The sequence below is a fragment of the Cherax quadricarinatus genome, chromosome 94 (assembly GCF_038502225.1).
Source record: "Cherax quadricarinatus isolate ZL_2023a chromosome 94, ASM3850222v1, whole genome shotgun sequence".
NCBI lineage: Eukaryota > Metazoa > Arthropoda > Malacostraca > Decapoda > Parastacidae > Cherax > Cherax quadricarinatus.
In genome coordinates this window covers 362,222-377,895 of record NC_091385.1, presented here as the reverse complement: position 1 = coordinate 377,895, position 15,674 = coordinate 362,222, and the positions used below count along the sequence as shown (strand labels likewise).

Sequence of the window (15,674 nt, the reverse complement as noted above, 5' to 3'; positions counted from 1 at the left end):
TTCCAAACTGAATGAAATAGGTTTTATCAGTGTTCAGGGTAAGTTTGTTAGTCATCATCCAGGCAGATATTTTCTGTAATTCAGCATTGACTGTGTTTGCTACTATGACTGTGTTTGGGTGGGAAAAGACATATGTAGTGTCATCTGCAAATAATATGGGTTTGAGTAGCTGTGATGCATTCGATAGATCATTGATGTAGATGAGAAAGAGGAGTGGTCCAAGGACGCTTCCTTGTGGGACTCCTACTGTGATTGGTTGGGTGGAAAAGTTTGCATCATTTGCAAACACATATTGAGTTCTGTTACTAAGGTATGACTTTAGGTAGTTGAGAGAGTGGCCTCTAATACCACAGCGCATTAATTTGGAGTACAGTAGTTCATGGTCGACTGTATCGAAAGCTTTACGTAAATCAATGAAAATACCCAGCGGGACTTCTTTCTTTTCAAGTGCGGTATATATTAGTTCTAGCATGTGTATGATAGCATCATTTGTGCTTTTATTATTCCTGAATCCAAACTGACAAGGGTTTAATATGTTGTGTGAAACGAGGTAGGAATAGATCCGTCTATGAATTAATTTTTCAAAGATTTTAGAGAGCAGTGGTAAGTTAGATATTGGTCTATAGTTATTCAAGTCAGCTTGGTCACCTCCTTTATGGATCGGAGTGACCCTCGCTATTTTGAGGATTGTTGGGAAGGTAGATGATTCAATGGATTTGTTAAAGAGCGTTGCAATAATTGGTGACGAAACTTGAGAAGATTTTTTGTACATAAAAGCAGGCAAGTTGTTTATGTCTCCTGCCTTGTTTTTAAGGGTGTTTATGATGAGCGTAACTTCAGTGGGGTTGGTTGGTGCTAGGAATAGCGTATTTGGGTAGGTACCTATGAGGTAGCTTGATGGACGGGTGTTTGTGCTTGGCATTTTGTTTGCTAGATATTTTCCTATGGTGGAGAAGAAAACATTAAGTCTGCTGTTTCGGTTGGAGTGAGTTGGGGTTCATCTGATTTTTTTTAGTTTGATTGCTTTATTTTTGGATAACTTTTTTGTTCCAAGAATTTCAGATAGAGTTTTCCAGTTTTTTTTCATATCACCTTTGATGTTATGTAATCTATTTTCATAATACAATTTTTTTGACCTTCTTATCAGGCTGGTAAGTGCCGACGAGTAACGTTTAGACTGTTCTCTAGTTATCTGACCCATTCTATACTGTTTTTCATATTTGTGCTTTGTGTTAATGGATTTGAGGATGCTTGGTGTTAGCCAGGGATTATTCAGTCTCTTTGCTGTGATCTGTTTAGTTTTTCTGGGGACAATGTCTGTTATAGAGGCATTGGGCTTTCTTTAGAAAATTATTTATACATTCATTCATATCTGTATATGTTTCAAGCTCATTTTGCCAATCGATGTTATTCATAGTTGCTATAAAGTTAACTGCTGTCTCGTTATGTAGTCTGAAGGTTACTTTAGTAATGTCTTGTGGTAGTTTGCCCAGATTAGTTATGAGAAAGGTTGGGTAGTGGTCTGTAGTGTTGTCTGTGATTATGCCTGATTTTAAAGGGGATATGGTGTTTGTCCAGATGTGGTATATTAAGGAGATGCTTGTCTCGGTGATTCTTGTAGGTTTAGATATTGCTGGTAGCAACAGGCAGTTACCCATTGTGTTTGTGAATTCAGTTACTTGTGGGTCCTGGTCGTGTAGTATGTTTATGTTGAAATCACCTGTTAGTAGTAGGTGGTCTTTATTCATGTGTGCATCAGTAATCATGTTTCTTAGTTTTTCACTAAAGTGATAAATGTTTGACTGTGGTACTCTGTAGATGTTTATAACTGTGAGGGGTTTTTGCAGGTCTTTTGATTTAAATTTGGCTATGATATATTCTCCATGTTCGTCCCTTGTGCAAGATTTATTGATACATTCGAGTTGATTTGAGTAGTATATAGCTGTTCCTCTCCCTTGCTGGTCTGTTCTACAGTTGTGTATGGCCATGTAGCCAGGAATGGTATAGAAATCTGTAATATCAGGCTTAAGCCAGGTTTCTGTGAGTGTGATGATTGATATATTGGAATGAAGGGAACTGAGTAATGCTGTGAGGTCATCATAATGTTTGCTCAAGGATCTGACATTGTAGTTAAAGATGGTTATGTTATTGTTTGCACTGAGTAATGTCTTTGCTTGGTCTGCTGTGTAGTAATTACAGTTACTGGTTGATTCATGTAATTCATTTTGTAAAAAGTTTACAGCAGGATCTATGCTTGTAATCATAGGATGAGAGTAATTTTACAAACTAGATTTTCTGAGTAAATGATATAAGATTTATATTCAATCTACAACTAGACTTATGACTAAGACTCCGTGATTATTCTGAAACTTGTAAAAGTTTGAAAGAAAAAGGGATTATTACAGAATAGATAATTCAGTTATACACTTAAGCATCTAATAGCACCTTAATTATTTTAAAAAGTGAGTTTATGAACTACAGTAGATATTTGCATAATCACTGTCTTTGCAGAGGCGCTCAGATACGACAGTTCAAATGTCACTCCAAACAGTTGTAAATACTTATCTACTGAATATATAATTATTTTCGTATGCTAGTGGTTATCTTGAGCCTACAGCAATTCCCGAGATACAAAAACCCTCTACACGAGACTTTGCCAACATATGAGCATCGTTCTTTAGTACCCAACATCAACATATGAGCGTCTTTTTCCACCAGTACAAGAAGCACATACGAGTGTTTTCATGCAAACACTTGTATTTAAACTAGGTGCGCTGCACATAAGTTATGTGTGACACATGAGGCCTCTCATGGCCTACCCGCCAGTCTACCAGTATGTCCTCCTAGGTGTTGTGCCTCCACTCTGTGTATTCACTGCTATCTTTAAAAATCTTTGTAATAGGTGATAATCATAGTCCCAAGAATGGATAATTATCAAAGAAAAACAGAAAAGTGAAAAGAGGTTGGTACAGGTAGAATACTGTGTTACTGTACACTGCTACCATCACAAACTATCCAATACAGTGGATCCCCGGTTAATGATATTTTTTCATTCCAGAAGTATGTTCAGGTGGTAATAAAGTTGGTAGAATTACCGACAATATGTAAAGTAAAAGGACACAAGTGCAACTAATGTGACATTTTATTGTGGCAATGTTTCGCTCTCCAGGAGCTTTATCAAGCCGTTAATGTAAAGGCTTGACAAAGCTCCTGGAGAGCGAAACGTTGCCACAATAAAATGTCACATTAGTTGCACTTGTGTCCTTTTACTTTACATGTTCAGGTGCCAGTACTGACCAAATTTGTTCCCATAAGGAATATTGTGAAGTAGATTAGTCCATTTCAGACCCCCAAACATACACATACAAATGCACTTACATAAATACACTTACATAACTGGTCACATTGGGAGCTGATCGTAAACCGGGGGTCCACTTTATAAACAAATTATCGATATAACTGGTAGGTAATTAAGACTTATTACACCTTTTGTATTTTGTTTTTGATTATTTTTGAAAAACTATTTACTCTAAAACTGTCTGTTCTGGGGTGAAATGATAAAAGTTGAAAGTAAGTTTTTGATGAAAAACAAGCGTTAAAAATTTTAACATGGAAAGTAATGGATAATTAACGTGTAATGAACACCTGTCAATGTTCAATAATAACCAACATGCAAACAGAAACATACAAGATTAATTGGTCTGTAGAGAATCCCAGGAGTCGAAATATACATACAGATCAGTTAATCTTCTGAGTTTCCGTCGACATGTGGGTTATCACTGAGCATGGAGAGTAATGTTAATATGCTTCCATGATGCATGTTTTCACACTGAGAGCCATCTTGTAGGATACATTAATCTTGTATCTCAGGGGACTGATGTACAGTGGAACCTCAAAAATCGAACAGCTCCCAACTCAACCAATTATGTAAGTGTATTTTTGCAAGTGCTTTATAAGTGTATTTTTGAGGGTCTGAAATGGACTAATCTAATTTACATTATTCCTGATGGGAATAAATTCGTTCAGTAGCGACACTTGAACAGCCTTCTGGATCGAAGAAAGTTCTATAGTACAGTGGACCCCCGGTTAACGATATTTTTTCACTCCAGAAGTATGTTCAGGTGCCAGTACTGACCGAATTTGTTCCCATAAGGAATATTGTGAAGTAGATTAGTCCATTTCAGACCCCCAAACATACACGTACAAACGCACTTACATAAATACACTTACATAATTGGTCGCATTCGGAGGTGATCGTTATGGGGGGGTCCACTGTATTTGAGGTTCCACTGTATTGTGTGCACTGTAGGCAGGATAAGTTTCAGAGGATGACATGGACTTTCCCTAAACATTTTGGGTATTAGTGAGATATGCTAGACCAGAAATGCACTGCATGCTAGTGGCTTTCTTTTGTACTTAACCGTATTTTATTACATGTAAAATACATTTTGTAAACTGGAAAAGAAATACCTAGAAATACCCGAAATGCCTAGCCATGCTAGGCGTTCTAGTGGTACACTCTGTAATGCCTAGCCATGCTAGGCATTCTAGTGGTACACTCTATAATGCCTAGCCATGCTAGGCGTTCTAGTGGTACACTCTGTAATCATTATTTAACTACATGTAAACCACACAACAACCAAATTCTGTAAATTCAACATTGTAATCTTTATAGAGAATAACCTTTGAACAGGTGAGCCCCACTTTACAGCATCTCGCTAATGCAGCAGTTTTCAGTTACTATAACCAATTTTCATTTATTCAGAGTTCCTACAATAAATATATTCACCACTATAACCTAAGGATGAAAACAGTGACTAATGCGTGTACTGTATAATTTTTTTTAAGCCTAGCTTTATTGTTCACTTAATATCTAATAGTGTAAACATGTTATGAGGCAATGTTTTCACTTTACAGCGATAAATAACAACAAAAGACACAATACCGTGACTGGAACAATACACAAATATCCGCACATAAAAGAGAGATGCTTACGACGATGTTTTGGTCCTACTTGGATCATTTACAGTGTGACTTTGTAAATGGTCCAAGTCGGACCGAAACGTCGTCGTAAGCTTCTCTCTTTTATGTGCGGGTTATTTGTGTATGGAACTTTACACTGATTTTAGCTTTAAAGCAATAATCCGGAACCTAACCTGCTGTATAAGTTGTATAATGAGATGGACCTTAACCAATGTACGGGAGGTAATTCTTGGGTAGCTTTAGGTAGATGTCGTTTTGATAAGGACCTGCCTCGTATGGGCCAGTAGGCCTTCTGCAGTGTTCCTACATTCTTATGTTCTTATCTTTGGGTAGAGGTCGTTTTGATAAGGACCTGCCTTGTATGGGCCAGTAGGCCTTCTGCAGTGTTCCTACATTCTTATGTTCTTATCTTTGGGTAGAGGTCATTTTGATAAGGACTTGCCTTGTATGGGCCAGTAGGCCTTCTGCAGTGTTCCTCCATTCTTATGTTCTTAAAAATCTACCTAACAGTAACGGACTGTTCAGTTATAATGGTCAATTATAATGTTCAGTTACAATGGGTATGGGGTGACTACCACCCACATGATGGGTATGGGGTGACTACCACCCACATGATGGGTATGGGGTGACTACCACCCACATGATGGGTATGGGGTGACTACCACCCACATGATGGGTATGAGGTGACTGCCACCCACATGATGGGTATGAGGTGACTACCACCCACATGATGGGTATGGGGTGACTGCCACCCACATGATGGGTATGGGGTGACTACCACCCACATGATGGGTATGGGGTGACTACCACCCACATGATGGGTATGGGGTGACTGCCACCCACATGATGGATATGAGGTGACTACCACCCACATGATGGGTATGGGGTGACTGCCAGCCACATGATGGGTATGAGGTGACTGCCACCCACATGATGGGTATGGGGTGACTGCCACCCACATGATGGGTATGGGGTGACTGCCACCCACATGATGGGTATGGGGTGACTGCCACCCACATGATGGGTATGAGGTAACTGCCACCCACATGATGGGTATGGGGTGACTACCACCCACATGATGGGTATGGGGTGACTACCACCCACATGATGGGTATGGGGTGACTACCACCCACATGATGGGTATGAGGTGACTGCCACCCACATGATGGGTATGAGGTGACTACCACCCACATGATGGGTATGGGGTGACTGCCACCCACATGATGGGTATGGGGTGACTACCACCCACATGATGGGTATGGGGTGACTACCACCCACATGATGGGTATGGGGTGACTGCCACCCACATGATGGGTATGGGTGACTACCACCCACATGATGGGTATGGGGTGACTACCACCCACATGATGGGTATGGGGTGACTACCACCCACATGATGGATATGGGGTGACTACCACCCACATGATGGGTATGAGGTGACTGCCACCCACATGATGGGTATGAGGTGACTACCACCCACATGATGGGTATGGGGTGACTGCCACCCACATGATGGGTATGGGGTGACTGCCACCCACATGATGGGTATGGGGTGACTACCACCCACATGATGGGTATGGGGTGACTGCCACCCACATGATGGGTATGGGGTGACTACCACCCACATGATGGGTATGGGGTGACTACCACCCACATGATGGGTATGGGGTGACTACCACCCACGTGATGGGGATGGGGTGACTGCCACCCACATGATGGGTATGGGGTGACTACCACCCACATGATGGGTATGGGGTGACTACCACCCACATGATGGGTATGGGGTGACTACCATCTACATGATGGGTATGGGGTGACTACCACTCACATGATGGGTATGGGGTGACTACCACTCACATGATGGGTATGGGGTGACTACCATCCACATAATGGGTATGGGGTGACTACCACCCATATGATGGGTATGGGGTGACTACCACCCATATGACGGGTATGGGGTGACTACCACCCATATGATGGGTATGGGGTGACTACCATCCATATGATGGGTATGGGGTGACTACCACCCATATGATGGGTATGGGGTGACTACCACCCACATGATGGGTATGGGGTGACTACCACCCGAAAGGTGGGTATGAGGTATAAAATAAAACGATTAAATAGCATCTCTCGGAGGAAGACTAAGTTCTCTTGAAATACTGGGACACAATGATGACAGTGGTTCTCTATACCGACTATTACTACCATGCATTTTTTCTGCAACCTTAGAAAAACACATGTATATAGACCTATGGTGAGCCTACACCCAGGTTACATACTGAATATACATGGAAAGTCACATGGACTATCATTGCTTAGCTAATCTTAAGTTTAATTTTAAGCTTACCCATAATGCTCTGCATATAAGGGGCTTTGGCATGCTGCTCTTTAAAAATTGTATTCCTTGTACTTCTCTGTATCACGTTCAAATTAATAACTACTCTGATATCAACTGAAATACAGTGGACCCCCGGTTAACGATATTTTTTCACTCCATAAGTATGTTCAGGTGCCAGTACTGATCGAATTTATTCCCATAAGGAATATTGTGAAGTAGATTAGTCCATTTCAGATCCCCAAACATACACGTACAAACGCACTTACATAAATACACTTACATAATTGGTCACATTCGGAGGTAATCGTTATGCGGGGGTCCACTGTACCACACTTGGGTATATTGGCACCCACAGATGTGCCACAGTAACGGCAACAGACATATACAGTACTGAACCTACAGTAAAATTCCCCTCAAGGAAGGTTCCTTGATGTTGGTGAGGGGCTCTTGATTTAAGAAATTGGATCTGTGCTCCAGTTCCCCGAATTAACCCTGAATGCCTTCAACATCCCCCCCCCAGGCGCTGTATAATCCTCCAGGTTTAGCGCTTCCCCCTTGATTATAATAATAATAATAATACCGTATAATTAATAGGTATCATAAGCTGAAGCTCAAAGACTCATGCACAGGTTAAGCTTTTATTAAAAACAACTTTTCACTTATTGAAAGCCTTGCCACATTACAGGTACCTTGATAAAGCTCTCACTGAAGTCTTGTTCTGTCTACGTGTCTTTATTTTACTGAATATCAGCACACTGTCTTACACACCTGAGCTGCACTGTAGTCTGAGAACACAGTGCAAGACTAGTGTCATACACATCTCGCCAGGCATCAGCTTTAGCTGAGCTCCATTAACACAGATACCTGGAGTTTACCTGGAGAGAGTTCCGGGGGTCAATGCCCCCACGGCCTGGTCTGTGACCAGGCCTCATGGTGGATCAGAGCCTGATCAACCAGGCTGTTACTGCTGGCTGCACGCAATCCAATGTACGAGCCACAGCCTGGCTGGTCAGGTACCGACTTTCATTGCTGGCACCCACAGACATCAGACTGTATCTATACAAACACGTCACTTTGATACTAAGGCCACACTGACAGAATTCATTAATATATTACATATACAAACAGCAGTCAACTGAAGTGTCTGAGAGGAGTAAGTTTATTCGGGTACAAGTACACATACAGTTACATAAAGTATTGCAAAGAGTAGCCTATGTGTAGATTATCTAGGATAACCCAAAAAGTCAGACAAAGTGACTTAGCTCCATTGGGGTCCTTGAGGTTAAAAGACTTATGGTACCACTGAATAATGACAAGACAAAAGCAACAGGACCAGACAGGATGGCATCATTGGTTCTAAGGATATGTGCAAATGAATTAAGTTATAAATAACAAAAAAAGGCGCCATCCAGTGGCTGGCTGGATGGCGAAACGTTTATGATAGGGATGCCCGGGTGTTGCGCATGTGTCTTAATTTCATCTTGTCAGTATTATATACCATTCTTGCACTACTACTACTACTACTACCACCACCTCTTCCTGCCTATATATAGCCGTCCTGCTCCACTTCTGGTTAGTGTGACTTTGTAAATGGTCCAAGTTGGACCGAAACGTCGTCGTAAGTTTCTCTTATGTGCGGGTTATTTGTGTATTGTGAATTAAGTTATCCTTGAGTATACCTTTAGGGTGTTCCGAGGATCAATGTCCCTGCGGCCCGGTCCATGACCAGGCCTTAAGGTGGCCCTGGCCTTATCAACCAGGCTGTTACTGCTGGGTTTTCACTACAAGAGGCAAAATCAGCAAACAAATGGAAGGCAACACACACTGTGCTATTATTTTAAAAATGTGGCAGAGAAGATACCCTAAACTACATAGCAGGACTAAGCCTCACTTCTTAATTGAAAGTTTAGGGGTTTTATCATTTTTTTTCAAACCAGCTGTCTCCTACCAAGGTAGTGTGACCCAAACAATGTTTTTTTCTTTTTGGATCACCCTACCTTGGTGGGAGAAGGCCGGTTTGTTGAAATTCCAATATATAAAAGCGTGGAAGAGTACACTGTCAGGAATGAAGACAAAAACGTGAGCAAGAGGACAAGTCTTTAATGTGACAAAGTTCGCTCTAGCTACCATTAGAGTATTTTCAAGTCATGACTTAAAAAGTCTCTACTTATGGCAAAAAAACCATCCCAAGAAAGAAAAAGTTGTGTGACGTGTGTGTGTCTTCTACACACTGGTGTGTTGGTGTAGCAACTCAGGGGATTATTGAGGGTTCGAGAGAAAAACACTATATTTAAAGTCCAGGTTTAAATGACACTTGATAATAAAGGTATCACTATATATAGACAATGTTTTTCTCACTAGGCCATCACTGACCTACTTTGGGTTTGGTCTCTGCAATTCATGTGCTTTTAGAAAAACTGCTTAGAATTCCCATATGGACTTTTTGATGACATATGTAGAGCCCCATTAGTGCTCATCATTAACCCAAATTTACCTCCTGTGGATATTAGCATGAAAGGAAATGAGATGCAACATTTCAGTCACAAATACAAGAAACAAATCATGAAACAGATTGATCCTTATTTAAAGAAAATATTAATATAATTTCCTGTGGACAGAAAAACATTTGCTGCAAATATTAGCATATAAGCTTTTCTGCAACCCTCTCACTATCTGAAAAGAAAGTGCTATTGTAATCTTTGTATGAATTCAATAAGAGGAGATAAGTGAGGAAGGAAGGCTGGGATGTTGCAGTCAGAGGGTCATGTGAACTGTGATATCACAACATTCATGGAAAAACTGCAATTAAATGATGAATAAGAGACTATGCAATATTAACAGTAAAGACTCAATATGACAGACTAATGGGGGATTGTCTGAATGTTCGTTAAATCAGAATAATTTGGAAAAAAGTAGAAAAACAAAGAAACACTAGGATACCTAATATATTACTGGATACAAATGATGGATATACAGTAACAAACATTGAAAATAAACAAGTTCAAAATCAAATTTAACCAGTGGATTTTGCTCATAATTTTAAGTCTGTTATATAGAGTGTTGCACAAATAACCCGCGATGACGGGTTACACAAATAACCTTACGACGACGTTTCGGTCCAAGTCGGACCGAAACGTTATCATAAGCTCCTCTCTTTTATGTGCAGGTTATTTGTGTATTGTTCCAGTCATGGTATTGTGCCTTTTTTTTGGTTATAGTGTTTACTGTATGTATGTAAAGGCATAATCTCTCTTATTAAACCTGTAAACGGTCAAAGCAGATCTACGTTTTTTTTACATATTTTCAAATATAACAAAAAAAAGTAGATCAAAGTTTTTTTACACATTTTCAAATGTAAAAAAAACAAAAAGAAGATCTGCTTTTTTTACATACTTTCAAATGTTGAAAAAACGTATATATACGTTTGGACCGTTTACGGGTTAACAATATACTGAAAGATATATTAAAATACCTTGTTTACAAGACTGTTAAGCTCTTAGATTAAATAGCAAGGTGATATTCACAAAGTTGTGCTAAACTCTTACGTATCAATATAGCGTTAATTAAAGCAGCCGGGCGAGATATTGTACTTGAGAACTCGTCATAAAAATCAAGATATTATTAATAAGTTGTGTTGTGTGTAGAGTACCTGTGGTGTACTGGAGATCTTCGCTGAGAAACCTGTGAAGGTCCTCGTCTCTCCTGCGCAGCTCGGTGGACATAAGCATGGCCCAGTCAGTAATGGCGGAGCATTGGTTGTCCAGAGCATCTTGTCTCTTGTGAATAAAACGTTGGAAATTCATCCGCTGTTCCTCTAGCACCTGTAGAATGAGGCAGTGTCTCAGGATAAGCAAGATCAATGAATAATGTTGGTAGAATTACCTACAATATGTTAGGTAAAAGGACACGTGCAACTAATGCAACACTGTATTGTGGCAACGTTTTATTTTCCAGCCATTACGGCTTGGCAAAGCTTCTGGAGAGCAAAACGTTGTCACAATAAAATGTTGCATTAGTTACAAGTGCCCTTTTACCTAACAACATCAATGAAGGTGACCAAAGCTTAAGGTCACACCATGACAGGTGTTGCTGGTGAACTCCTTGGCTGAGAGTGAACACATCTCCTATGATCTTTGGTATGATAACCCTGCCAAGAAGAAACTAGAGATCTCCTGCCCCAATGTCATCAGAACTTAAAACTACAACATGGGAGACATTAACAAAACATGTTCATCTGTCTCTACAAAAACTCCAGCAGAGGCCAGATTTTTTTTTTCCTATCATGTTTGTAGCTCATAGCTTGAACAAAAAAGGGATTGTCAATCCCTCTAGGTTGATCACTTGTCACTCAGACTTCAGATTAGACATATCAAAATGACCAAGATCACAGAAGCCACTCATGCCATCCAGACTCTGAGGAAACTCCTCATTCTATTGTCTCACCAAAACCTAGGAAAGGGCAACAGGTTTACCAGCCTCCATCAAACTCAACAGTTCACTCTCCATTCTCCAACAAGGACAGGCAAACCTGTAAATTCTGCTTCTCAAGTGAAGTCATGTATCATTCTACGCTATGCAGTGCCTACCAGATAGCTCTTTGCCTATCCGACACCAGCAACTGCTTCGTCCCATATTGCCAAGAGAAAACTCAAGCAATTTTATAAACTGTTCAAAATATGTAAGACTTATATTTTATATACATGTACATGTTAATGTTGGAGTTTAAAAACTGTAGTGTAAAGCACCCTTCTGGCAAGACTGTGATGGAGTGAATGATGGTGAAAGTTTTTCTTTTTTCGGGGCACCCTGCCTTGGTGGGAATCGGCCAGTATGTTAATAAAAAAAAAACATATTTTTTAACACATCAGCCGTTTTCCACCAAGGCAAGGTGACCCGAAAAGAAAGAAAAAACTTTCATCATCATTCAACACTTTCATCATCACTCCTACATAATCAGTCTATGCAGGGGCACTCACTCAGATACGACAGTTTAGATGTCCCTCCAAACTGCCAATATCCCAAACCCCTTCTTTAAAGTGCAGGCATTGTACTTCCCATTTCCAGGACTCAAGTCTGGCTAACTGGTTTTCCTAAATCCCTTTACAAAATATTACCCTACTCGCACTCCAACAGCTCATCAGGTCCCCAAAACCATTTATCTCCTTCCTAACATGCTCACGCACACTTGCTGTAAGTCCAAGCCCCTCGCCCACAAAACTTCCTTTACCCCCTTCCTCCAACCTCTTCAAGTAAGTAAGTTTATTCAGGTATACACAAATACAGTTACATAGTTAACATGGTTAACATGGTTAACATGTGCAAGAAAGGTATAAAATACCGACAATATGAAAGTTAAGACACATGTGCAACATCTGGATATCTTTATTGTAGTAGACGTTTCGCCATCCAGTGGCTTTATCAATACAGAATCTGTATTGATAAAGCCACTGGATGGCGAAACGTCTACAATAAAGATATCCAGATGTTGCACATGTGTCTTAACTTTCATATTGTCGGTATTTTATACCTTTCTTGCACAACTTGTCAGACACTGCAACATCATGGAATCTTGGTTCAGAGGACATCTACAAGACCTTCTTCACGGCTGCTGCAACTAACCCATCTCTTTGGGAAGGACCTACTTCCACTGGGGAATCCCGCCTACCAGTGACTGCCCTCGTCTGCTGCCCGTCCCATCCACTGACGCCTATAAAAACGCCAGTCTTCTTGCCTTTGCTCCAGACTCTCCTCCACCACGATGCTGTGAACACTAACTCCAAGGCCGAGGGACTGATTACCTCATCTTTTGTATATAGTTCTACTGTCTTCCTATTATGTCCTAGAATCTGTATTGATAAAGCCACTGGATGGCGAAACGTCTACAATAAAGATATCCAGATGTTGCACACGTGTCTTAACTTTCATGGTTAACATGGTTAACACCCAGCATTCTCAAATCCATAAATACAAAACACCAATATGAAAAACAGTACAGAATGGGTCACATAACCAGAGACCAAACAAAACGTTACTCGTCAATCCTAACCAGCCTGATAAGAAGGGCAAAAAAATTGTATTATGAGAACAGATTATCCAACTTACGAGGTGATATAAAAAAGACCTGGAAAACCCTATCAGAAATTCTAGGAACAAAAAAGATATCACGAAATAGCGAAATAAAATTAGCAAAATCAGATGAACCCCAACTCCCACCAACAGAAACAGCAAACAGACTCAATGACTTCTTCTCCACTATAGGACAAAACCTTGCCAATAAAATCCCAAGCTCAGATACCCCACCAAATGACTACCTCACTGGCAACTACCCGAACACACTGTTCCTAGCTCCGACTAACCCATACGAAGTCTCCCTTATTATCAACACGCTAAAAAACAAGGCAGGAGATTTAAATACCTTACCACCCTTTATATACAAAAAAGTGTCACAAGTGCTATCACCAATCATTGCAACACTCTTTAACAAATCCATTGAATCCTCCACCTTCCCCACAGTACTCAAAATAGCAAGGGTCACCCCAATCCACAAAGGAGGAGATCAAACAGAGTTGAATAACTATAGGCCAATATCCAACTTACACCCTCTCTCAAAAATCTTCGAAAAATTAATTCATAAACGAATCTACTCCTACCTTATCTCCCAAAACATACTCAACCCCTGCCAATTTGGATTCAGGCCAAATAAAAATACTAATGATGCTATTATACACATGCTAGAACATATATACACTGCAATAGAGAAAAAAGAAGTCCCACTGGGGATCTTCATTGACTTACGTAAAGCTTTTGATACAGTTAACCATGACTTGCTCCACGTAAAATTGTCACACTATGGTATAAGAGGGCACTCCCTCAACTACCTCAAGTCATACCTCAGCAACAGAAGCCAATATGTGTATGCAAATGGGGCAAACTCTTCTGCACAACCAATTACAGTTGGTGTCCCACAGGGAAGTGTCCTTGGCCCTCTTCTCTTTCTCCTATACATAAATGACCTACCAAACGCTTCGCAATTACTCAAACCCACACTATTTGCAGATGACACTACATACGTCTTCTCCCACCCGAGCCCAGTCACGCTAGCCAATACTGTAAATACAGAATTACAGAAAATATCTACCTGGATGAGGACTAACAAACTTACACTAAACATTGACAAAACCTACTTCATTCAGTTTGGTAACAGAGCTACAGATGTCCCTCTTAACATAATGATAAACGGATCACCTATCACAAAGCTAACAGAGGGAAAATTCTTAGGAATCCACCTTGATAATAGACTCAAATTTCATACACATATACAACAAATTTCTAAGAAAATTTCCAAGACTGTAGGCATACTATCGAAGATACGGTACTATGCTCCACAGTCAGCCCTCCTGGCCCTATATCACTCTCTTATTTACCCCTATCTCACCTATGGAATTTGTGCATGGGGCTCAACAACAAGTAACCATCTCAGACCACTAATTACCCAACAAAAGGCTGCAGTTAGAATGATAACAAATTCTCACTATAGGCAGCACACTCCACCAATATTCAATACACTAAACCTATTCACCATACAAAACATTCATACTTATTACTGCACCTATTACATACATAGAACACTTAACTCTGATATTAACCCTCCCCTCAAACATCTCCTTGCCAACCTCAACAGAACGCATGACCATAACACAAGGCACAGATCACTCTTTGATGTTCCTCGTGTCCATCTCACACTTTGCAAAAACTCAATGCACATAAAAGGCCCTAAAATCTGGAACTCATTACCTGTAAATATAAAAGAAACACTACCTGTTTATAAATTCAAGTCTCTTCTCAAAGATCACTTACTCACCCAAAACCAAATAAATACTGAATAACTGAACCTTATAAATTGTATATCTTAAATGTTTCTCACAATTATATCACATAAATGTTAAACCTAAAACCCAATCTAACTTTATTATTTTTTAAATACACTACCTAACAGAATACTCCATTCTACTGAATGTACAACAATGCATACAACCATATGACCTGTCTTTGTAATACTCACTTGTGCTTTATAGTAATCTGTTTACATTAAAGTTTTATCACCGATGTCATCATTGCTTAGTTCATCTTAAGTTAATTTTAAGCCAGCCCGTAATGCTATGCATAGTATAAGTGGCTTTGGCATACTGCTCTTTTCTGTATTTTTTGTACCTCTGTATGTGTGCACAAATTTTTAAATAAATAAATTAATAAATAAATAAATAAATAAATAAATACATAGCAGCATATGTGTAGAGAACCTATGATAACCCAAAAAAAGTCAGTGACTTAGGATGAGGATGATCCTTAC

General features: G+C 39.9%; 1 protein-coding gene and 1 long non-coding RNA gene across 4 annotated transcripts in view; one reads left to right on the top strand and one right to left on the bottom strand.

Moving 5' to 3' along the window:
• LOC138855426 (uncharacterized) overlaps nt 1-15,674 on the top strand; it is a 341,731-nt gene that overhangs the window by 2,385 nt on the left and 323,672 nt on the right. The window lies entirely within an intron of this gene.
• Nucleotides 1-15,674, bottom strand: part of LOC128700899 (serine-rich adhesin for platelets) — a 348,673-nt gene that overhangs the window by 13,883 nt on the left and 319,116 nt on the right. For all 3 annotated transcript variants that reach the window (XR_011394661.1, XM_070104712.1, XM_070104713.1), the window contains exon 10: nt 10,974-11,145. Coding sequence is in view for 2 of the 3 variants with exons in the window: in XM_070104712.1 (XP_069960813.1) it covers nt 10,974-11,145 (172 nt within the window). In the remaining variant the exon portion in view is untranslated. The remainder of the gene's footprint in view (nt 1-10,973; nt 11,146-15,674) is intronic.